At 33.3% G+C, this 25,374-nt stretch overlaps 1 protein-coding gene and 1 non-coding gene across 12 annotated transcripts in view; both read left to right on the top strand.

The window, feature by feature from the left end:
* The window catches only part of LOC122569258 (growth hormone secretagogue receptor type 1), a 79,687-nt gene that overhangs the window by 17,554 nt on the left and 36,759 nt on the right, over positions 1-25,374 (top strand). For 6 of the 11 annotated variants that reach the window (XM_043730025.1, XM_043730027.1, XM_043730026.1 and 3 more), the window contains 3 exons: positions 517-687; positions 11,745-11,857; positions 12,241-12,403. In XM_043730025.1, coding sequence (XP_043585960.1) covers positions 11,777-11,857; positions 12,241-12,403 — 244 coding nt within the window. In that variant the 5' untranslated portion in view covers positions 517-687; positions 11,745-11,776. Of the gene's footprint in view, positions 1-516; positions 688-8,241; positions 11,031-11,744; positions 11,858-12,240; positions 12,404-25,374 lie in introns of those variants that run through there. The other 5 variants (XM_043730024.1, XM_043730023.1, XM_043730021.1 and 2 more) reach the window with 5 other exon arrangements.
* LOC122569869 lies at positions 3,006-3,124 on the top strand. The gene has a single exon (XR_006317605.1). It is a non-coding gene; the product is annotated as a 5S ribosomal RNA (ribosomal RNA).

The following is a 25,374-nucleotide window of genomic DNA, read 5'->3' as shown; positions in this document are numbered from 1 at the left end:
TATAAAGAACCGAGATCAAGCTTGGTGAATACACGGTTGAATAATTGCAGGAATTATTTGAAAATAATTTCCAAACTTTTACGGATTTTTATGTCCTTTCCGTCGCAGAAAAATTGAAGAGATTATTAATCATTAATTATAGATTACGTAATAAATTTTTTTGCTTTTATTGCAATGGTGTATGAAAAACATTGCCAATATTTTACTTGTATTAGCTTTAATGTACTTACTGGAGAAGAGATTATTGAGAGGTTAGGTTAGGTTAAATCAAATTAAAATCATAAACGAATAGTGAAAATGACACATTAAGTATAAGTTATCTAAATATAGATTAATAATAGACAATTTGCATTTACACTAGCAAAGAATACAAAATAAAGTAATTTTATATGTGTATTTAATACTATATTAATGTGGAAAGGGGAAGAAAAAGGTTAGATAGATGGGAACAGATGACGATTTTGATAAATTTGATGTATCGCATAATACTGAGATTGCCATTCTTTCTTTTACCAGGTTTCACTAAGTTGGAGCCGAGTAAACTGGTAAAATATGAGTTCTCGGAGGCGAGGCGATGCTTGTAAAATGAAGATGTTGGATACACGCCACCCCAGATTCAGAAAAATGGAAGCTTCTCATGCAAATATTAATCAGAGCTTAGTGAAGCGATAATCGAGAGATTGATCGGTAAAGTAGTTACTTAAAATTCGATTTCTTAACCTCTCTCATTTGTACCGTTTATACATTTATATATTATTATATTTAAATGTATATACATTTTAAGATTTCTTGATATTGAACACGATTCTTCTTCTTCTTGTAAAGTACAAGATTAATACGCACAAGGATTAATAAATAATATAAGATAAATATGTATTAATCAATTATCAATTCATTTTTAAATATTTCTTTTAAATGATAGTATATTATTTTTAACTAAGAAAATATTCAGACGATGAAGAAATAATTTTCTTTTTTATCAACACAAAGATATTTCTGTATGAATAATATTAGAAATTTTAAAATTGCATAACTGTTTTTAAGTTGCGTATGATTTTGAAATTGATTTAATGAAACGTTTTTAATTTAGAAGTATAATCAAAGGAAATATATATATATATATATATATATATATATATATATATATATATGCAGATGCGAATAACGATAATTTTATACTTGCACAACCTCTTTCAGGAACTTGTATATGATCTTGATTAAACAAAACATGTTTAACTGTTTAATTTAAACATATTATTAAAGGAAATATATAGCGGAATAATTAGATACGTTTCAATATTGGATCCAATATTGCATCAGTGATCCAATAAAATACAATAAAACAATTACCATCGATGGTATTATTTAATATTGGTTTCCAATTTTGGTCACAATTCCTCAAGATTGATAAATTGATTCATCGATGTCGTTATTACTTTCTTATTCGGTGATTGACAAGGGACCTGGAAATGGTATTGTGATTTATTTAACGAATTTCGCGACACGCGTGTTTCCTGATCGCATATGGTTCGATTAATATCCTCCCGAATCTTTCCCGCTTCCAAATTTCTCTTGGGATTCCGACCTTCATTGTACTATCTGTATAGGATGGTTCATGCAATTGCAACAACTCATAAGATCAAAATTAATTCTTGGTTAGTATCTTTGGATGATAAATGGCTACAATAATTAATTGATGCTGCGTTTTCATTAGATCATTTATTTTTTAAATATTCAATTCTTCTATGTTCCATATTTTACGTGCTAAATATTATTAATGACAGATATTAATTATTTTTAACATAAATCTAATTTAACAGAGTCAATGTTTAATCGAACAAAGTTAAAACAAAAATGATAAGCAAGTGTTACAAAATTTTTTGGAATTAAGTAATAGAAATAGATCTTTTAATTGTAAATGAAAATATTATTCATGCATTTGGATATAAATTTCAAAGGAAAAAACTACATAGTTCAAAGAGGGTATTCAAATTAGATGTCTCATCTTGTATGGCTACCTAATTATAATTCTTTTTACGTTACTCTTTTCTTTTTCTACTCTTTATATCTCACGTTCAATGAATAAATTTTCATTTAATTTCTCTTTGTGGGGACTATCATTTTCTTTAGTTCGAAATAAATGTACGGCTGTAGAAAATATCAAAAGTACAGCCATAATAAAATTTTCAACTACTGAATTAAATAAAAATTAAGTAGTGTAATGAAGTTTTCTGCGTTAGAGTTTCATATTAACAATCGGAAGAGATCGAAACGTTGCTCTATTTAATGTTAGAAGAAAATACGTGATTGACTTTAATATTTCTTGAAATGACATTCAAAGATGGATTTCAAAGAAACGTTGAAAAGTTATATACGTGTTTCGATTGAAATATTGTCGTGGTATGTTTGAAGGTGTGAATATTCGAAAAGGATGATTGATTCTTGGGTATAACAGATCTCTTTGATGTGAAACGTCGTAACTATCGATAGGAAACACTAAGTTTACCTTAGTGTTATTTATTTCGACCTGGAAACTGTAAGCTAAATACAGTTCAAAACTAGTTGAAAATCACCGGTAATAAACGTGTGCTGCCAAGAATATCACGATTTTCAAAAATTTTAATGTTAGTCCATTCAAAACTGATATTTCTATTTCTGTCGTTATGTATACAGAATATACGGAAAATTGTATGATTCTTCGTCTAAAAACAAGTCGAAAATGTAGAATGACAATTTTTGACGTAAGGTCTCGTTTTCGAGAAAATCAGTTATGAAGTTCCGTCCACTTGACTCTCGTTACTTTTCAAGTGCACGCGTATCTACATGCGCTGAACTTCATAGTCCATTTTCTTGAAAACAGAACCAGACAAAATTTTACGCATCTGGATGTACGTATATAAATAAATATAATTACGTAAATAAAATTCATCTTTACACATATTCGTATGTTTCTTTTCTAATATTTTTCTGCACAATAATATCAAGTAACAAAATTACGTATTTCAGCCAACTCTCATACCGCGTTGAGAGCACTCGTTCTCGTCCGATCACGAAAGTTAAGCAACGCTGGGCACGGGTAGTACTTAGATGGGTGACCGCTTGGGAACTCCGTGTGGTGTTGGCTTTTTTCTTCTCTTTTATTTTTCGAATCTCTTTTACTTTTCCTCATTTTACTTTTCCTCGACGGTATACGATCGAACAAAAAGTATATTCTTCACTAGTATATGCTTTAGTAGTATTATACGACTGTTACCATACATTGTATCATTCTCTCGTATACATACAAATAAGTTAGCACATGTTCTAAAACTGAAAGAGTTAGATAGATATGTAGAAGTTTTATGATAACAGACTAACATCAAAAATTGTTATTCTATATTTTCGGATTTCCTTGCGTGGAAAATCACCCCCGTTTGGCTTGTACCACCGAACAGAGTATCTAGAAGCGAAGAAACTCGTTCAATCGACTGTCGTTATCACCCAAGCGTGACGCGCCACTCGATGAAACACCATCGTCGATTTTTTTGAAAAACAAACTTCGTATGAAAAATTGTCACTCAGCATTTTCGACTTACCTTTGCATGGGAATCAGCCCGTTCCTACTGGTACTACGATATTCGATACACGCTATATAATGAATAATACGTATTTAGTTACAAATCAGTTTAACAAAACTATTCTTGAATCGTAAATGATTTATTAAATCAAACACAAATAGAGTATTGTCATAAATATGTTTAATTTCAAGAACCATCTCATAATTCAAAGTTGATCGATATTTAATAAGAACAGAAATGATAACTACCAAGAAATTTTATAGCATAGATTTTAGCAATATATAACTATAGTAGATAAATATGTAAATAGGAAATCAAGTAAAACGGGCAAAATTTGATATGAAAATAAAACAACAGAAAAAAAAAGGAATCGCAAAGAATATTAGCAACGAAAACACGAAGGTTACAACTGTTTACACATAGAGAAGATCTTTGGACATCGTTTATCCTTGTGGCAATTTTCAATAGAATCGATCCCTCGAGGACATTAGCAAGGCATTCATGTTTACGCGGCTCATTGACAAAGTCATTTATACCCGTGGTTGCTATAAATCGAAGCCATGGCATCTCTTACGATCACGTTGAACACGGATGAATACGAATTATCGACGAGAAATTCGCACAAACGAACCGAGCAAGATGAATTAATATAACAAGCTCGGTCCGTTGGCTCAGTTCGAGGCTGAGTCTTCAACGAAGCACGCGAATGCGTGACACAAATCAACGTGGATGCAATGTATATACCATGTGTATAATTGAGGGAGCATGGAGTGACCTTCGTTGCATCGCAAACGCGCGACATCCGGCAAACGTAATTGAATAATGTTTAATGTTGCGGCAATATTTGTTGCCCTTCGCGCCACGAAAACATGCACATGCTCGCTGCACGTGATTTTTAGCTCGATTGCACTTCGGATATTTGCAATTTAATACGATTCTTTATTTTGTAATTTTTCTCTTCTTTTTTTTCTTCAATTTCACATTTTTCTTACTTTTTGTACTATCAATGTTAATTTTAACAATCCGTAAGGTTGAATTCGATTGAATTTAGCGTAGTTGCGATTTAGTACAGTTTCTTATTTTACAATTATAATTTCCCTATTTTCAATTGAATTCCTTTTTAGTTTGCATACGGATGTGTAATTGTTCGATCGTACAAACTCTAAGGCCTGAAACGAAGAAAATTTCCGATTCATAGTTGTCTAGTCGGGGCATCAGAAAAATTCCAAGCTCGACAAACGATGTTGTAGCGAAGTGGCGCGGTCATCAAAGTTCGATCGTAAAGGTCCGAATGAATGCGCGTCGCGTAATAAGGAATTTAATTCACGGCACGCGTGACAATAACGTCGTATATTTTCCACCGTCTCGCGTCGGTTTGACTTTCCCTACAAGATGTTCCATAAACCTAAGAATCTCCCTTCAAAGTAAAAAGATATAAACACATCTTATTGAATTTTAATAACTATGTATCACACTTAACAGATACTTGTAGGTTATGTCTCCTTTTTGGTGCATTTTCATGGAATCATAGAAACCACGGACGATCATATTAACTTCATGTATTGAATTCAAGTTAACCGATGCTTGTACAAAATTTTGATAAAAAAAGATTTTTATTCGCTTCAAAATATAATTATATGTACAAAAAGCTAGATTAATTGTATCACAGAAATAATTATTATATCGAGGTATCATAAAATTGTTCGTTAACATATAGTACGAAATATAAACAAGAAATTGATCTGATTAACGAACATGTTAAAGTAAAGAAGATTACCGGATGGAAAAGTTGTTAAACAAAAAGTAACTACCGAGAATGATCCTACATCGTACTGACGCGATTATAACCAGAGTCATAAATCACGAAGAGCTTATTAGTCGAAACGTTCTAAATTGACGACGAGCAGAAAGATTTTGACCCGCAAGATTTATTCCCCACTCTCGCTCGCTCTTTATCTCTCGATAAAATCAGATTACATCGAATGTGCGTGGACAATGGATGAGGTCCATTGTTGTCTCGGTTGGGTTCAAGCATCCGCGTGATAACCTTTCGAGGGAAAAGGACAATGGCGATCCTCCTTCTCAGCTTGATATTATTGGAAATTGGTTACTATCATTTTTCATCCCATTGTCTTCTGTCTAAAATGAAAATTCCTTGATCTTGTAAAGAGAAATCGAAAGTCGAAGCGTGAAAATGAAAACTTGCCTTATCGTCAAGTACATAATTCTAATCTTTATCCCTTAGCATCAGTTCACACGTATACATGTACATATACTTGGAGATTTGAATTTTAATTAAGTATGAAAATAACATAAAATGAATTTACTTAATATTTACACATTGTATCTATGTCTGAGTTAATTATCTTTCTGTTACTGTGTTCTGGCTTATGGCTCAAATTATATAGGAAAGTAATTTGTAATTTATTTGTATAAATGGGGTGGTTGGTAATATTTCTCCGTATTCATTGTATTATTCCAACTTTTGTTTTATAAGAATTATATTTCGGAATTATATTTATTAAAGCATTCGTTCGTTGTAGTATCATTTGTTATAGTATGTCCCAATATAATAACGACCTTGAATTATTCTAGGCTTGTTTTTAGAATTGTTCTTGCTTCGGATTATTCTAGATTCGTTCCTAGAATTGTTTTTAGTTTCTAGTATTCTAGATTTGTTCCCAAGATTATTCTTGGTTTGGTCTACTGTAGGATTACTGTATTTTTATTATCCGGTTTTAGCAAATATTATTACTAAGTGCTGCGTCGAATGTTTCTGGCTGAAAATAGCGAAGCTGAAAAAACGTTTCACATCGATCGGTTGAATAGACTGAATTGTGAGAGCTACACGGAATGTGCTTGGATTCCTAATACGGAATTCCATTTAACTTGTGCCTTCTTCTTCTTTTGTGCCCCGGTTGCCACCTCAGTAACGGAGAATCATTTCGAAATCCGTTGAAGAAATAACGTCCCACGAATATTCGCCTCCCTCTTGCGTTCCACCCGATTGCCAATGTCCAAGGATCGAGGAAGGAGAAAGGAATCGCGAAGAGTTACGAATCTTACGTGATAATCTGTATAATCTCCTGAATATGCAGTTGTTGCAAAATACTTTCATATAAAAGATTCTTCTTGGAAGAAAAATTTAAGCGATGAACATTGTAAAGATAAATTGTAATTGATATTTTTGAAAATATTTTCAATACATTATAGAAGGTGTATTAGGCTTCTTTTCTTTTTTTTTTTTTTTTTTTTTTTTTTTTTTTTTTTTTTTTTTTTTTTTTTTTTTTTTTTTTTTTTTTTTGATTAAGCGATGCTAGAATATTTGATAAGTATGCGTAAATAGATAAAATAAATTCTTTTTTATTATACAGAATTTTTATAAATTTAATATATCTTTATTTATAAATTTATAGTAACGTTATTAATGTATACCAATGTCAAGAAGAACTTTTGCGTACTGTCGAAATAAGAAACCAACGATTTTTTTATATTTTTTCCAAAAACGAATAATTTATTAATAACAAAGAATCTTGATTATGTCTCTTGGTTATAACTCAAATGTGACAGTAAGGTTAAAATATTATAAAAATCGTACGAAATAAGGACAAATTGATTTTTAATTCAATATGGAATCGGTAGTTTTAAAGTACCCTTTGTTTTTGCGAATGCAACGTTATTGTAAATAAAGAATTGAATCTACCACAAATGCCTTCTTCTCCTTTTTTCGTTTCGCTCTATGCGTTACGAGTTCTTTATACTTACTAATACTTAATGAAATATATTCAGGAATGTATAAGAAATTTTTAAGTTGCAGTGGAGATACCTTTATGATCGAATCAAGTTTTTGAAAAAATAAGATATCTTGTAAAACATTGAATTTTTCAATGACCTCGTATTACTCGCTCGTAGCATGACTTATGCAGAAAGGTCATGTGGTCCTATTTGAAAAGGACATGTGAAGATGATGGCACTATAGAATAATAGTTGCGAGTTGAACAGTGCAAAGTTTTCTGTATGATCTTTTTTTAATTCATTCGAGAAAGAGACATAGGCTTGTGTTTACAATTACCAGAATTATCTATGTAACATATGTACACATACATACACATACGCACAAGCGCCCGCATACACACGCAAAAGAGTTCACATAAATTAACAGAAATTTAAAAAAAACTGAAATCTAAATACAAATTCGTTTTAACTAATAAATATTATATTTTGCAGATCTTTACAGATTATTTTTATTATTATTATTCTCAGGCTAGTAATTCGACTCACGTTTCTTTATTTCTGTTATATAAGATAGTCAATATTACGTGTTAACTTTTAAATAAAATAGTTGGCTAAAGATATATGAGAAAAGTATTGACTTAAGCTTTACGAAGACAGTTTCCCGTGCAATGCATCATTCCACTTTGTATATTGACGGGCCTGCATATTTATAAGTATCAACGCTGTCTATCTCTTCCATTATATACCTACTTTTTGACTAAATTCTATAAAAAAATCTGAAGTTTGGGCGTTTCGTGCCATGACGAAAAGAAAAAGAAATACGTTATCAAAACGCGCGTGCGAAGGAATCGAAGGAAAAAAGAGGACTGCGCATGCGCAGCACGGGCGGCGCGTTCGAGAATCGTGGCGGGCCAAGCGATATTCATTCAGTTCACCAGTACTATTTGTTCGCTGCGGTCGTCGTGGTTCGGGAAATGTGACCGCTTCGAAACTTGTTGGTTGTCACGTGTCATTCGTGCCCCGTCAGAATTCCCAGTTTCGCGATACTTCGAATCGTAATAACGATTTCTAATGTTTCGAAACGAGACGTGATCGCAATTTACGAAACTTCTTACCAAGTGTCGTGTCAAAATAAGGTTGTTTAGATCTAAATAGAAACATCCAATTGTAAATTAAATTCTCGCAGTCCAAACAATCGAAAGATTCTCGGAAAGGAACATTCGAATATGAATTATATAATTTTCACATTTTATAGGTTATGCTAGCACGTTATCTTTCTTTTTTTTTGCGCTCTTTGCTCAACCAAGTTTAGAAAAGGCACCGACGAAATGTATCCCTTTGGTCGTTACGATTCCAAGTATTTCATCAATTGCTCGAAAAATTGGAAATTTCGAACGTATGTCGACAGAATCGGTAGTTGTCAATTTGGAGAAGAGAATTTATTTACGAAAATGTGTAAATGGAAATTCTGTTGAAATGGAAGGAAACGTATCATATTTGTACAATTTATCATTTATAAAGAAACAAGTGATTAATTATTTTCGTAATAGTAGAATAAAAAAAGGAAAAGCACAGTACTATTTCTTTTTATGTTGGTAATATAGAACGCTTTTCATTACAACTTTGTCATTCCTCTTACTTTTATTCGTCTTTCATTTGATTTTTATTCGATATGACTGTTAAAATCGAGGTTACGATTATGAGGAACTGTCAACGTTCATCGTAACAGTTCTGAAAGTGAAAATTAGTGAGATGTTAATATTCTTAGGGCAAATAGTTTCATAAAGTCCGTTCATGTATTCCATTTACACGCACGATTAAACAAGACGAGGATGCAATTAGATTTCGAATAGATTTTCATAGCGCGTTAGTTAATCGATGTTAACTGATCGTAGCAACGTACATACTTGAGATGCTTCGACCTATATTCCATGTTTATGGGAGATAAATGGAACAGTCATACAAAGAGGCAACGGGGCGAAAGTATATATTCACTCGACAATATAATTGCTTCTAAAATAAGGAAAGATTTGATAGTAAATTGAAAACGTTTTGCTCTTTTTATTACGATCGTTTCAAACGTTAGTACCACGTAACTTTATCCTTTGATCTATATTTACGAACTCTTCGTTTCCAATAAACTGCGATAATTCTCGTAAATCGTTATACGATTCTATTAGACGGCGTGCGATCAAACAGTCCATTCAAATTAAAGACACGTTCGTAGCAACTTGAAATAGGAGAAGACGATTATAATGTACGATAGGTTAAGTTGGGTCAGGTAACAATTTTAGTCAGCTTTTTCGTAAAGGAACGTCCGAAATTGGAATTTGTTTAAACACGAATCGAATATACGTATGATGTATGACACTATTCTATTCTATTATTTTTTGCAAGTGTACCAAACAGTTTGTTTACCTTGCCATTACAAAAATGTTCACTTTCGCATTAAAGAATTCTAAATTTCATGAAACGATCTTATAATTTTCACTAAACTCTCATAGTGCTCGTTGTCTTCTGTTACTATCAATAGTCAACATGGTCAACTCCACTCGTTATTGATTTTTTAATTTCATTATGTACGCGATTAATAATCAATTCTCGAGTAACGAATAATCTATTTCCCTAAGAATATGACGCGGATAATAGGGAATTTAGGAAACAACGTTTGCAACATCATTTCTTGTACTTTTCGATTGATAGAATTGATCAACATGGTTCCAGAACAACTTAAATAATACACTTACAAACGACATATACTTATTCATCCATTATATTATATTACATTATTATATTATTATATTCGTACATACTATTTATTCATCCATTGTGGAAATATAAGAAACGTTTTTTCGTTAGCCATGAAAATGTAACTAGATATATTGTCAGAAAAACGCAACCTACTTAGTTGCCTTAACACGACCACAGGGGTTCGAAGGAGGCTGAGCATATTAAATTGGAATCGGCCGTCTCGAAGGAATGACAAGTACGTGGTCAAGACTAAAACCCTCGCGCACCGTGGGTGGGACGACTGATTACCGGTTTGGCTAGAAACTGTCTGTTCGCACAGAACTACTTGGCGGTCACGAACAAACAGTTTATAATGTCACATAATACCATCGCGTCAACGAAATCCACGGTTGCCTGCAAGTTAAAGGAAACCGTATCCAACGGTCATTCAACGTGGCCGGTGTTCCTCTTACGATCCCCTATGGATTTTCTCCGGTTATCATCGACGTCGATCGGAAAATTCGGTACTGTAATTGACGTCTCGAATTCGCGAATTTTCGTTGGTCCGATCGTCAAATTACCGACGTAAGAAGGTTACCGACCAAACCGTTCCGATGACACCGAGACGTTCGGTAAAACGTTTCACTGTTAACTGTGACACGTACCCTTCGCCTGTAAATATGTAACATTGAGATGCGCGTTCGTTGTGTGGAAATTGTGGCGCGATAAAGTGTGCGAGTGTATTATGTGCGCTTAACGTAAAAACGCAAGTGAGAGAGTAAGGTGGATTCGTAAAGGATAAAACAGACACACGATGGACAATCGGCACTAACAGAGGTATCATCGCGCGCTCGTGTGACAGGAGGCGGGGCAAAATACACGGTTGGAAATTGTTCCTGGTGCAGCAAGGGGCGAAGATGTTGTCCACGGTGTCCAGTGTCCCGCTCGAATTAAATTCTTCGTGTTGTACAACCGTTACTGGAAACAACGGTCTCAATGCGTTATCGGGTATGCACTGACGTGCCATGTCACGCTTAATTTTGTTATTCTTCGCGATCGGTTATTTGATAAAATGCATGCGGTGAAGAGGATGTATGGGCGAGAAAATGTAAATGTATTTGCATTAGCCGAAATATCGAAGCATCAAAACGACGATGGTAATCGCTGTCATCGTTTTATAATATTAGTATGAATATTATTGTCGCGGAAATTTTTGTAGTTTTGGACTTTGTATTTTACGAGAGAGAAAAATGACTGAAATTGAATGACTTCTTGGTAGAACCGGTCCTTGTCTATGTTCGTCTTCTTCCTTCTGGGAAAACTGACAGAATAGAACTCTCTAGCGTCTTTCATTTTTTTAAAAAAAAAAACATTTTTTTTAGTAAAATACTCTTCAGGTTATAAAATAAAAGTAAACAAAATTCAAGAAGGATCAGTTTCATCGTGATCCCCCTTAATTGTCGTCAAAATGTAGAAGATAATCTGAGACAAAATTCTGAATAAAAGATATCGGTGAAATCGAGTAGATATAAAGAAAATTGAAGCATAAATTTTATCATTTGTACAATAATATGGATTTAAATATTCGATCGAATAAATTAAAATATAGATATATTTTTACAGTTCCAAGAGCAAGTGTATTATTTATTGGTTATTTACTATTTAATAAATTTCAATGGAGAACATAATCGATTTAATACGAAACGAATTGTAACGTTTCAGTGATCAAGACTGAAAATACCACTGATCTTTACATGTTACCGGCTTACATCCGCACGACGTCCATGATCGCCTGCATTGTGGTGATGGTTCTCGGCATAATAGGGAATCTCATGGTAAGTTCCGCCGTTCAATTTTACCTATCGTTCGTCAGTTATTTTCCAATAATGTATAAGAATTGAAATAAGGCAACAGTATGTGCGGAAGAGTTATTTTACAATATTCGCTTATATCCATATCGCCGCCTTAATTTCAGTTTGAACCGAATCTTATTACTGTCGAATAATTTTCAGAAATTTGTTGCTCTTACTTTTACTACTTAAATATTAAGTTTGTATTACTCAATTATCTCTAACATTTAACTGCCAGGTGATCTAGAAACATCTTACTACGTTTAATCAATCTTTTTCCATCCCTTCATATTCTATACCCTCTCCATACGTAGAGTTGCTCTCGCGATCGAATATCAGAAACATGATGATTTTTTTATTCGTTTCAGGTATCGATCGTGGTGTTTTGGGGTAAAGACATGCGGAATAGCACGAACATCTTCCTGGTGAACCTTAGCGTGGCCGACCTCTGCGTTCTTTTGATCTGTACACCGACCGTTCTTGTCGAAGTGAATTCTGGACCTGAAATCTGGCTGCTTGGCGAACACATGTGTAAGTCAAACCGACGATCCATACTACCATTGCACGTAAACTATTATTACACGCCGCGATGCACATTTGATTCTCTGACACGTGTGCAAACGGTCGTAAAAAACAAACAACGAAATGTTTTTTTCTGATCTTTGTTTTTTGTTATTTTTGACATTCTCCCTCTACCGAAATATCGACGATATTGATCGGTTGAAATGCTTGGATCAACAATGCTTGTCGTGCATGTTTAATCGTTGGTATTGTTTTTTCTTTTTTTTTTTTTTTTTTTGATGGAATTAGAGGAATGAATGGATGATTTTTTTCTTTTCATCATACAGTCGATTTTTATACGCAGATTATTTTTTTGCGCGAAACTGAAGAGGACCGTGCAGTTTTTAGAAGCAGTTTTTGTATATCTATAATAAAGTACAACCATCTATGAGTCACAATGTAAAAATTTTACGATGGAATTAGATAGACATATTATAAATTAAAATAGCAATAGCAGTAGTAAGTGGAATAATAACACGTATAATATAAGAGAAAATAAGATGACAGTGTAGATAGATTTAGTGAGATTTTCAGAGAAGAAATGATATGATGTAACCTCCTTTGTAATATGAATTACTAGATCGTAATAAATGTTGACAGGTATAGAGGAATTAAATTCCTACAACATAAATATCTCTGTGGATGTACGACAATATAAATTCCTAGATATTAATAGATCTTAACAAATCTACAAATGCAGTTAGAAATTTATGTTACGTTCATCCACTTATTTCGCATCTACTGTTAAGTATTCAATGACTTGCAAATAACGATAGAGAAAGTCTTTCCGAAATAATTATCGGGGACTAATGCAATTTTGTGATACATTGGTAGTTTGATATCCGCGGGCAATCGAGCCGTTCCAGTGAATTGTCGAGGTAAATCGAATCGATTTTAGATTCACGGAGTTGATTATCGGTTTGTATACCGGCGGAAAATCGCGCGAATGGCCAACAGCGATCGAGGAAACGGCCGTTTGTTAAGCAATTAATTTGCCACGAATCCTCATTAATTAGCCATCCAGGTCGAATTCGTATTTCATTCGACCGTGGATGAGAAAATCTATGCTATCCTTAATTTAATTCTGACGCTGGTCAGTTTAGCGTCGTTTCGTTGGATGTTAGCCAAGATAGTGTAACCGTTTGAAATCATCATTATTGATGTCAAAGAGTTGCGTGGTATTATGACACGTCTTAAGACAAGGAGAAATTAATAATTATCGACGAATGTATACATCATCTCATAACTATGAAACCATACAAACTTCTCACTCCTACGTTTTGTCAGGTATTTTTATATGTCCACGTGATAACAAAATATGTCATTTCTTAAGAAACTATTTTCTAGATTAATCGATCAATAACTGTCATAGACTACGAATATGAAGTATACGATTATAACACGAACCTCGCATAAGACGAGCAGCTTCACTTTTTATTATTTTCTTAATTTCGTTACATAAGTATACGATTAATGTTCAATTCCCACGAAATAGATGACTTTCTTCTTCATTTTAGTTTATTCATCGCAACATGATGACAAATTGTATATATTGGTTTGGCAACTAAGTGATTGCGGATTTTGTCAATACCACCTAATGACAAAATCCGTAATCACTTAGTTGCCAACCCAATAATATACCAAAATATATAAAATATCCAAGATAGAGTACTCTTTATAACGCTTGATAAATGAAAGCAATCTTCATTTAAATTCTATTTTTTTAGTCTTGTTCGTAAGAATACAAATTTACATAAAAATCCGCAGTCTAGTCAGTCTTCTAGAAATATATAATTTCATTGCACGCAGCGACGGGCAATAGAAAGTTTATAGTTGACACACTATGAATTTTAGTAACTTTCTTACTGAAAGATTTTTACTGTCTGTCTTAGTAAGTAGACATTCCGGGAATATTAGTTTTAAGTCAATTAGGGTGTAGTTAAAACTACCAAACTGGGATAATAAGTTTCCTTATCTTCAGTTTCAACGAGTGTTTACCAGGGACACACGGCCGTATGATATGTTACTACTCCTGTGAAAAGCGTATAGAAAACGAGGTCAGACACTTTTCATTTATTCGTAAGAATTCTGCCAGACAGTTACCAAAATGACTGTATACTCTGGGTAAAAGCAACATTCGGTTGCAGGGCTGAGCGTTCCGCTAACACGATTCGTTTTGAACATGAAACACACTTCGCACCTAGTTAACTTGAAAACGCAAGAACGCGAATGATGTTGCGGAGAAGCCGCGTAACACCATGTTTCCACTTTTCACCTCATTTAACTGTTACGCCAGGCTGTACGTTTATTCGAAATGACTTTGCGTGAAATTGGAAGAGCTTTCGAGATTATGTTAGCCCTTCTCCTTCTTGTTTCTTGCATTATTATTATTAACAGACTGCAGATTTTTATGCGAACTCATGTTTTTGAGAATATAATTGAAAACGTAGAACCTCGTAATAGAACATCGTTACATATCGAGTGTTATACAAAGCACTATACTTCGAACATTTTATATAGTTTTCATACTATGTGCATTCTGTGCAATTTTATACTTTCGAATTTCCTAGAAATACGTAAGAATCTGCACTATGATTATTAGGTTGTTTGTAAGCGAAACGTTTTAGAGACCATGTTATATAGAACCTGATAAAAAAGTGTTTCATTGGAAATAATAAGAACGTAGAAAATACTTTTTGTATATTTCGCTTCTATATTTTTCATTTGTCAAAATTACCATATTTATTGAACAGTCGCTAGGTTCTTGCAAGGTCGAATGATTTTTCGCTAGATTAGACCTGAATAGTAAATCATAATGGTAACGCTTGACTATTTGGACTTTCCTGCCACGTATGCGGTACTAAGGGTATTAATTTCAGGGGTTGCTTTTCTTTCCTAAATATTCCATTTGTGCCGATACAGAATGACGTATTCATCGATTTCACGATGAATTGGCAGCTTTATGAAACATCCAATAGCTTTGATCTCGAATCTCGTTTCATCGTTCAACATTACGTTATATCGATGAATTTATTGGAAAATAATTTCGAAACTTTATTTTGCAATATCCATGGAAATAATTACGTGATCCTGTAAAAAGAATTTTTACAACGAAGACATTTCTGTTATGTTGAAAATTATCGGTTATCAAGCTGAAACGACTAATTTTAGGTTTAATACATCGGATAGTTTGGTACGAAATAATTCAAATATTTTATTATTTCGAACAATTCAAATGTTTCAAAGATATTTTATATCATTATGTTTTATGATATAAAAGAGGAAAGATGAAGGGAAAATAGAATTTTAGGTAAGGAACAATTAAGATATAATACAATTAATTAACGCACAATAGTTGCATTTGTTTATCCGAGCTTTCACATTTGATACATTCAAAAGTTTATAATTATAATGTCTGAGAGTTAAACGTAATGTACAATATCTATGATATTTAATTGAAAACGTTGATTCGTCTAAGAGGAAGTATCATTCTTATTCGTTAATACCCTGTTAATTGTAACACAGCAGTTTCTTTTAATTTATGTTCCAACAAGCGATCATTGTTCATATTTTGAGTCTACATTTAGAACTTATAAATCACATAATTTTCTTTAAGCGTCGAGTCCGTGCTTTCAACAGCGTTTATGGCGTATTTTCCGAGCATGATTTTATAAAAATATCTATTCGCGCCATTAAAGGCTAAAGTTTATTTAAGGTGAATGAGAATTCTAAATTCCTGAATTCCTATAAATTTGATTTATTTCTAAATCTTTGAAATATTTATTTCCTGAATTTGTAAGTTACCAAAATTTCAACACCTCCCCAATTTGCTTCAAGCTTCTAAAATTCTAATTCTGCTGCCTTTCAACATTTCCTTTCGTACTGTTCCTTTACGAAATTTTCACTATCGTTGTTTCACTACCTGATTTTTAAACATCAACAGGAGAAGCATACAGACTGCAGCAAAATGGCAAAATAAGAGAATAATAGCAGTAACAAATGTAGAAATGAAGCGAGTGTTCATCGTCATTAGTTGTAATGTCGCGCAAGTTAATCAGATAATGTTGTGACAGAGAGACGTTCTTCCGTTTCAGAATAAAATTTCATAGACTGTACCTTTTCCGCTTTATGTTTGATATTTCAAGTTTTTATATTGTCAAACGTGGGTGTTGACTATTTTTTACGCCCTTAGGTGATGAACTCTCATTGTATCTTATTTGTTAATTTGAAATTTCTAGGCGAAAATTCAGCTGACAATGTTATGGAACAATTTTCAAATTTCTTAAATATATTTATTTAATTATATATAAAATATATAATATAATATATAATCAGTAAAAAGAATATATAATTTCATTCTTCTTTGCTATTATTAATTTTAGCATCCTCTGTTCTGTTCTTTGTTCTGAAATTTTTATTACGTAAATTCTACACAAAACATAATTTTATATTTCATCAAACCACTTTGTGGTGAGAAAGACATTTAATAGAAATTTCACGTGCATTTGTCGAGTTATTACTCGCGAAGAATATCGTTAAATAATAATATGGTACGAAAGACGTAAAAAACATAATAGAATATAATAAGGACTAAAAGTATAGGAATTATCGTTGTTGAAACATTGTTCTTCGAAATGACACAGGAGAATCGATTTATCCTACGTAAGCTCATCCTTTAAAAGTTCTTAACACTCTCGCAGTCGGAATAATTTAATTTCCTCATTCTGTCAAAACTGAAAGCTGCTTGAACAGGAATAAGACTAAAAGCTGGATGTCTCAGAGACTTCTGCTATTAACAGAAGAATACAGATTTGAATATTTACCTTGAAATATCATAGCTACTTGCTATTTCAAGTTAAGATAGAAAGGATCGTTTGTTACATTAACAATTATCAATTAGGATTTCCAATTAAAATCAGTTCGCTATTTTAGTTTCAGAATCAAAGTCAGTTTACAATTTCCAACCAATGATACAATCGAAACGTTATTTATTGTTCCAGAAAAGAATCGTATGCGTTAACAATAGCAAGGAATCCTTCCTCAGCTTTTATAACAGAAGCGAAGCAACGATTGCAATGAATGGTATCACTTGTGAACTATATCATTATTTACTATTACGTAACTTCCTTCATTTGTTCTTATTCTGTTTCTCAATCACAGACAAGAATAAAATCTGTTTATTAACTATGGATAATTTCCTTTTACTTTCTTTTTAGTTTCTTTTCTAACTATTTGCTATTTATACCAATCTGTTCTCAGTAAAAGCAGAAATCTGTTCGTTCCTTTTTAATCTTCTCCTCTTTCACAGAGAATGTAGCATTCATTATTCGTTTATGACTCGTTAATCCTATCACATTTTAGAAAAACATGGTGCATTTTATCCTCCATATATCTTAGCCAGTCTTTCTACCAGCTGTATTCATTTCCTCTTTCAGCAAACTTGCTCCAGAGAACACGAAATCTAATAAATGCTCCCGGATTGCATTATCTCCGTAACTTTTTATTCTCGTCCATCTGTCCTCTCTTTATCTTGATTCTACCAAAAAAAAAAAAAAATGCACTCGTACACGAAAAGATTTGATAGACCGTTAACCGACATTTCTACAGTATTTCTTTCATTTCCATTCCTCTTATTAAATTCTCTGCCATGAAAACAGTCGACGATCACGGTTCGTCGCCGCTCCGAGTGGAATTAATCAACGATTCTTCCTTCTGAAAATAACCAGCCCTATGACATTGCTCTCACTTTATTCGTTCCGAATTATTCTCTCGTTCCTAATACACACTTTGTTCCATCTTGTAAATTACGTTAGCGATTATGTGATAAAACACTGTGATGGTATGCGGTTAATCAGAATAAATACAAATGCAAATTCAAATCCTTATGGATACGTACATTATCTGGAAAAAATATTTGTACGTAATTTATCACTCATATCATATACATCATATCACATATTCGATACATTCTTGCACTTCTATTAAAAACGTAATATATTCGTATTATATTGCATTAAGAACTAGAATCAGTTCTTCTGTATTAATGTTCAATTTCAAAATTAGCGAAATCCCTAATCGGAGAATGACCTAATTAACAAATTAAATGGTCGTCTGATAAGTTCATATAATTCATAAAATCAACAAATTCTATTATTTAACATAACTTTGTCGTATTATATATACGTAATTGTTTGTTATTTACAATGTCCGAGTAATATCTTCCTTTCGTTGTTCGTTCGAAAGCGTTTAACACCCCGCGGAATTTATGGTAATGGCAGCTATCCCGAAAATCGTCCTCAGAACACGATATTATACTTCTCTTCTTTTTTTTTCTGCGTCACGATAAAGCATTTTTCGTTACGATCGAACGAGTGCAAAAAATAGACATGTTGATGGAATCAAGAAGTATGAAGGTTCAAAGGTTCTGTATGCGGTTACCGAGAGTCGAGGGGTTGCATTTGGGGATTGTTCGCTGGGGGAAGAACGTTTAGGTGTCTGGGTTTTATGAGCCGCGTACGGTTTACGTTAAGTTGCTTTCCATCCCCTCGGCCATCGAGTATTTTCCTCGGAATTCTTAGCGCGTTTCTTCTCGAACGTTGGCCAGCTAGCGCTACGATATTTCAACATTCTGCATGATTTAAATAACTTCAATTTTCTTCCTTCTTCAACCTTCTAAAGCGTACAGTACTTCGTCAACGTTTATTCCGATCTCCAAGCTTGCTCTCCGAATCATTTATTATTAATTCGCGTATCAATATGATGCTCTTTGGAAAGTGCAGTTTTTTCTTGAAAACCCATTCGTGAAAGATCAAATTCTATTTTATATTTGTATTTATTGTATTTATTCGCGTGAACCCTTTCTACGTAAAACTTGTCAAATTTGTTAGATAATCAAGAGAGTTTCTTTTACGACTTCTGCATCATCCTTTTTTGTCATAAACGACAGAACTTTCTCGATTGCCTGATAGAACCCATTACTGCGCGATTCTGTAACTCTGTTTTCCTTTCATTTCTCGATTTCTATGACACTTCGTAAATTTCTCGATTACCGCGAGACTTCACAAATTTCTCGATTGTTATCGGACTCAACTTTTTCCATTTCTACGAGAGTTTACAGATCCCGTCCGTAGACCGGCCTATCACGCCGGTTAAAAAACAGAAATTCGTTTGTCATGGACGGGAATGTGATCCAGCAACGATTTCCTCGAAACAGTTGGAAAGTTGGTCGTTTATCGGAATCCGTTGAAATCGTTTGCTACGGCAACTTGTATAAAATGTAGCAGTTCCCCATTCGAGAATCTCGTCAAAGGAACTTTATTCGCCTCGTGTGAACTAAAACCACTGGCCGGCCTGCCAACATCTCGATTTACCAGCGAGAAATCACTGGGAAACTCCCATCGAAGCTTTCCGTTCCAGTTGCACGCGAGGAAAGCCGTAAAAGCTCGGAGATCGTATTTTATTTCGCGCCCCCTCACGGAATTCGACGTCACTGGCCTTAACGAAATGCAACACAGTATTCGCAGCGTTCCACACGCGACGAGAAAAAATTCCACGCAAGTCTGGAAGTTGTAAGGTCTTCGTTACCTGCTGTTTTTTTTTTTCTTTGAATTTTTGGCGGAAACTAAATGAAATCTAAATAAACTAGATAAAAGATTAAATGAAATCTCTTCAGAGCGGAATTTATTAAAAATAATGGAAATTTATTGAAATTAATAAAAATGTAGAGACAGTGTTGGTAGAAATTTCTTAATAAATAATAAAAATGCATAGATAACGTTAATAGAAATATCGTCAATATTAAGAAGTTTACTATGACAATTATTATTATTTACGTTACAAAGCAGATCGCTCGATGTGAAAAATGTACAAAGTATGATGTTTTCTATATTTATGAGAAAACTTAATAACCGTTTCGTTGCTTTTATTCATCTTCTTCGCACGCTTGCTTCTCTCCTCTTCCCCTAATCCTCCTTTTTCTATTGGGTTGTTCATTATTGCTCATTGGGTTCATTATTGTGGTATTGACAAAATTCGCAATCATTTAGTTGCCAACCCAATACTTCCCAGTCTTTTGATATTCTTGTGCAGCAATTTTATTTGAAAAATAAATTTAAAAAATCCACATTAAGAACAGCGTATCAATAAAAGTATAACAATGTCTCACGGGACGCACGCTATGTTAAGAATAAAAGATAGTCGAAAGGGTGGTCCGATCGATATATCACATGTATCGTGTAATAAAACAACGCGCCACGGTTGCTTATTACATTCCCTCGTTTATTTCTCTCCAAACGTTTCGCACCTTGTTAGCGGCATCTGCTGCTTGTTTCTTTTACGAGCAACTTCGCGGAGAATCGAGGCATCGCTATTATGTCGTCAGCCTGCTTGTCCATCGAACGACAGCACCTAGGGAAACGCAACAGCTGCGCGTCTTAGATCGGAAGAGTAATTCCCAACTACAGCTCGTCCCAACACCCTGTTAACTCAAAAACTTTCAACCGATTCCTCCTCCAAACTACACGCAGTAAGATAGTATCGCTTTAATCCTTTGAAATTAACGACGGATTCAGAACAAATAATTTTAAAAACAGTTTCCCCTTTATATTGAGGTAGCCTACATTTCTATCAAATACGAGATATTGTAGAAAAAGTTCGTATGTTCGTGTTTCAATTTTTAATAGAGAATAAACGTTAATAATTTGAACGTTGAAAGATTAATCGTTTTCGCTTGCTGTGGATACTGTACCAATAATATATTATTATACGTTTGATACTCGTACGATATTGCCATTTGTATACGTAGATATAATGTCAGAACGATAGTAAGCATTGATAGATTATAATTTAACGATACTCGTACGATATTGCCATTTGTATACGTAGATATAATGTCAGAACGATAGTAAGCATTGATAGATTATAATTTAACAATGTTGAGAATTGTGGACCGTAATCGCCGAAATAAATATGTAGGAATACTTTCATTATATGTAGGGATGATAATAAAATAGTTTTGTATTTATTTAACATGTGATTTACAAGATGTTCATAGATACCCATTTCACGTGTTTCGGCACTCTTCTAGTCTTACTGTTACCATGCGTGCGGGACAGTTACATTCTTTTGTTCTACGAGAAGCTGCGCACGCATATACTCACACACATACATGTGTATCATTTCTGTGCAGCTGATCCGGTGTAACACACAAAGTTACATATATCTCAATAAACAAATTGTATGACAATTTAACAAACTTTCGATCTTATTAGTTTTTAGAGATACTGTAGGCTTGTTATAGCTGTACGCTTGCTGTAGATACTGTACCAATAATATATTATTATACGTTTGATACTCGTACGATATTGCCATTTGTATACGTAAATATAATGTCAGAATGATAGTAAGAATTGGTGGATAGTAATTTAAAAAGCTGTACGACAATTTAAAAAATTGTCAATCTTATTAGTTTTTAGATCGGTGGTATAGATGGATGATAAAATAAAATTTGAGTGATCTAATGCTAAATTGTTACGATTGCCAAATATGTAATAGCACAAACAAGGGTTGTGACACTAAATTCTAACTATAAATATTCCTCATTCGTCTAATCTAATATCTTTCTTAAAATACCTGTTGTTCCTTACGCTATCCTGTATATAAAACATTTTTGTGTATGAAATATTTCACAGGTAAAGTCACTTTTCCTGCCGGCAAGCTAAAAGAATCACGCGACTCTCCGATTTAACTTTAACCAATCGTAAATTCTGGCTAGAGCCGCGTTGCGCGTCGTTGCGCCGCGTAAATAAAATCATCGATTTCGGATTAGGATCATTAGACTGTCATCGATTATCGCTTTCGTTTCGGTTTAGAAGTATTAAAAATTCGAGATAAAGATCATCTGGCTCGTAAAACGCGATTTTATGCTCATGCTGTCCGTTCTCTTTTAGTTTTGTTTTGGCTGTGCGGAGCAAATGAAAAAAGGAAGAAAAGTGAAGAATGAGGATAAATTTAAGAGTTGCAAAGACTCGAGGATATCGGTTTCGATTATACGTACGTCTAAAATAGATAACGAGATTCGGGTCAGCGTGGACTTAAAAGTTCTTAAACGTCACGGTTCTTAGGGTAACACGTGTTACTTTCTTTATGTTTCGACGCGTTTCCCTCTTCCAACGACTCGAAGAGGTGACATTTCATTTTTAAGGAATAGGAAAGAATGCTCTTTATATCATAAACTTCATGTTTACGTGTATTTTTCTCCGACTCTGTTTTATCATCGTTTTGATTGTTAAATTATTTCTGCTGTTCTTGTTATGCCTCTAAACGTGTTATGCATTCTTATAGATCCTTCGTAATTCGATGTTTTTATACATCATACGTTTTATATGTCATTATACGTTTCATTTCTTGTAACATATGTAAGATATAATAATCTGTGTAACGTAAATGTTATATAGAATGCAATACAATGGAATATAAAAAGGTTTGCATTATACAGAATTCATTGAACAGAACCTATAAATTAGAGTCTCGTATGGACTATATTTACATAATATATCCTGTGTTATGCATATTCCTGTTGTATAAATTTACACATTACTACATCGTTATACGAATATCAACCGGTCCATTAATAATCAATTATCCTATATTCCAAATGAAAATAAGAAACTCCGATCAATTTTTCATCCCATGAAAGCAAGCAAGATTTTGGTTAAACAGAGTCAAAAAGACAACAATTAAATTTTGCTTAATAACTGTGAAACGAGTACGAAAACCATTAGAACTGTCAGCGAATATCGTAAACCAGGCGAAGTTAAAGCGCAACGAAACTGTTCGCACGCTGCGAACAATTTTCACCGTGTTCCCTTCAGCCGTTTCAGCCAGACTTGTACCCTATTCCTTCCTACCCGAAATTTTCGTGAAAACCGTAGTATAGAGAAAAGTTTCGTTATTGTAAGCAGAGAAACGGCCGTTTCCCTTTCAGAGGCTGTTAAGTCGCAACCAAGAAAACGTAGCATGCAAATTCATGAAATAGCCGTGACGTAACCACTGCTGGTTACCAATTGAATGGATTTATTAGAAGAAGAAAGAGAACTGAAACGGAAAACGAAGAAGAAGAAGAAAATAAGGAAAGTGAAAGAAAGGAATGCCGAGTTCGTTAATGGTATTAATAACATCGGACAAATATGGAAACAACAAGGCGAGGCGATGCTCATTACGAAACGAGCTGTGTTCAGCCTTGGCTATAACTATACCGTGCCATATTGTCTTCGGGGGACCGGCATTTTCTACTTGACCTGCCGGATATATGGGGCACGGCTGCTGGAAAGTACCATCGATATCTCGACATTGCCTCCTGTCATTCGTCTTCTCTTCCCCTTGAATTTTTCGTTGTCGCACATTTCCTTCGACTTTATTTCTTCTACTAAACGATTAACGACAGATTTATGAATTTACGGTTTACATATGCCTGATTATATATGGTATTTTACTTCGATTCAATTACACGTAGCTTCTGTTGAAAATGTTTATCTTGGGTTCTTTTGTACAATTATATTATTATACTATTTTGCGTTGAATAAATAATCAACTCGTAACATGCAGAATTTTCTTCTTTTCCTATTAAATTTCTTATTAAATTTCTAATTGTAATTTCTAACGTTTTATTTATAGCAATTATTTCAGGCAAAATTTAGAAATAGAAATAAACGCAATAATTGCAATTAATTTAACTTGATTAATTAAAGAGTTCTTTGATTCTAGAAATACAACTTTTTTGGGGCTGTGGGAAGATTTCTTTCTTATTAATTATTAATCATAATAGAGACACATCTTCTCTGACGTTTTATAGAAAATATAATAAAATAGTGGTAGAATATAATAAAATATGGAAATAAAAATATAACCAAATTCTATAAGAAAGAAGGTATAACGCGGTAAAATTGGAAACAAATTTTGTAAGAAAACATAATACACTGAAAATGAAATAAAATTATAAGCAACGCAAATACATCTGTGATTTAATTAAATGATAAGTTGTTGAAACACAACGTTGTAATTATACAATAGTACAATAAAAAGGTTAATTGTTCTATTGATTAGTACTTAATCATACGCCGGGGTTGATTAGAAAAGCTTTGGTCTTATACCACTTTGAACTTGTTAATCAGTTGCTAAAGTTGGTAAAAGGGGCAACTAACGAAGGATAATTTCTCTAGAAATTTCTCAGAGACAAAGCAGATTTCGTTTACGAGAGGAAAGTCAAGCTCGAAGAACTTTCGAACTTTTGTATACATCCAATTTATTTATACTCTCATTCAATGATTGGAAACCTGTAAAAACTTCAATAAAAATAATGACTTTATTTAGTAAATAAATAGTTTGTTCATAATATAGTTATTTTACGGTATTGAAACTGTAATTAATTATATTTATAATTCAACGTTATTACTATGATATTATCAGTTTTCAGAAAAATGCATGAAAAACATTGTTTATCCTAAAAGGTAAAAGGTGTCCCAAATTTTTCAGCGTAAATTTATGTACACGTGTCCATAATAATTTACTGAAATATTATAAATGTCTCTTATTACGATGCGTGTCATCAAACCATTTCTGGAAGAGTATTAATACCATTGTGACGATCCTCCTACGCTCGCTATTGGAGAGATTCCAATTAAAAACGTAATTCTTGACAATCCTGGCTTAACTATCCTTTTCTATAAACAGGCATATTGTCTACCTTGGAATCTTTTGTACAATTATGTTTTTATACTATTTTGCGTTGAATAAATAATCACCTGCTTCGTAACATGCAAAATTTGCTTCTTTTCTTATTAGATTTCTTGCTCTCACGTGGAAGAATTTTGTTAGCACTGGCAAAATTTAGAAATAGAAATCTGCGCAATAATTGCAATTAATTTAACTTGATTAATTAAATA

The sequence above is a fragment of the Bombus pyrosoma genome, linkage group LG7 (genome assembly GCF_014825855.1).
Source record: "Bombus pyrosoma isolate SC7728 linkage group LG7, ASM1482585v1, whole genome shotgun sequence".
NCBI classification, from domain to species: Eukaryota; Metazoa; Arthropoda; class Insecta; order Hymenoptera; family Apidae; genus Bombus; species Bombus pyrosoma.
The sequence above is the reverse complement of the archived record's forward strand: the minus strand, read 5'-3'. Positions and strand labels throughout refer to the sequence as shown.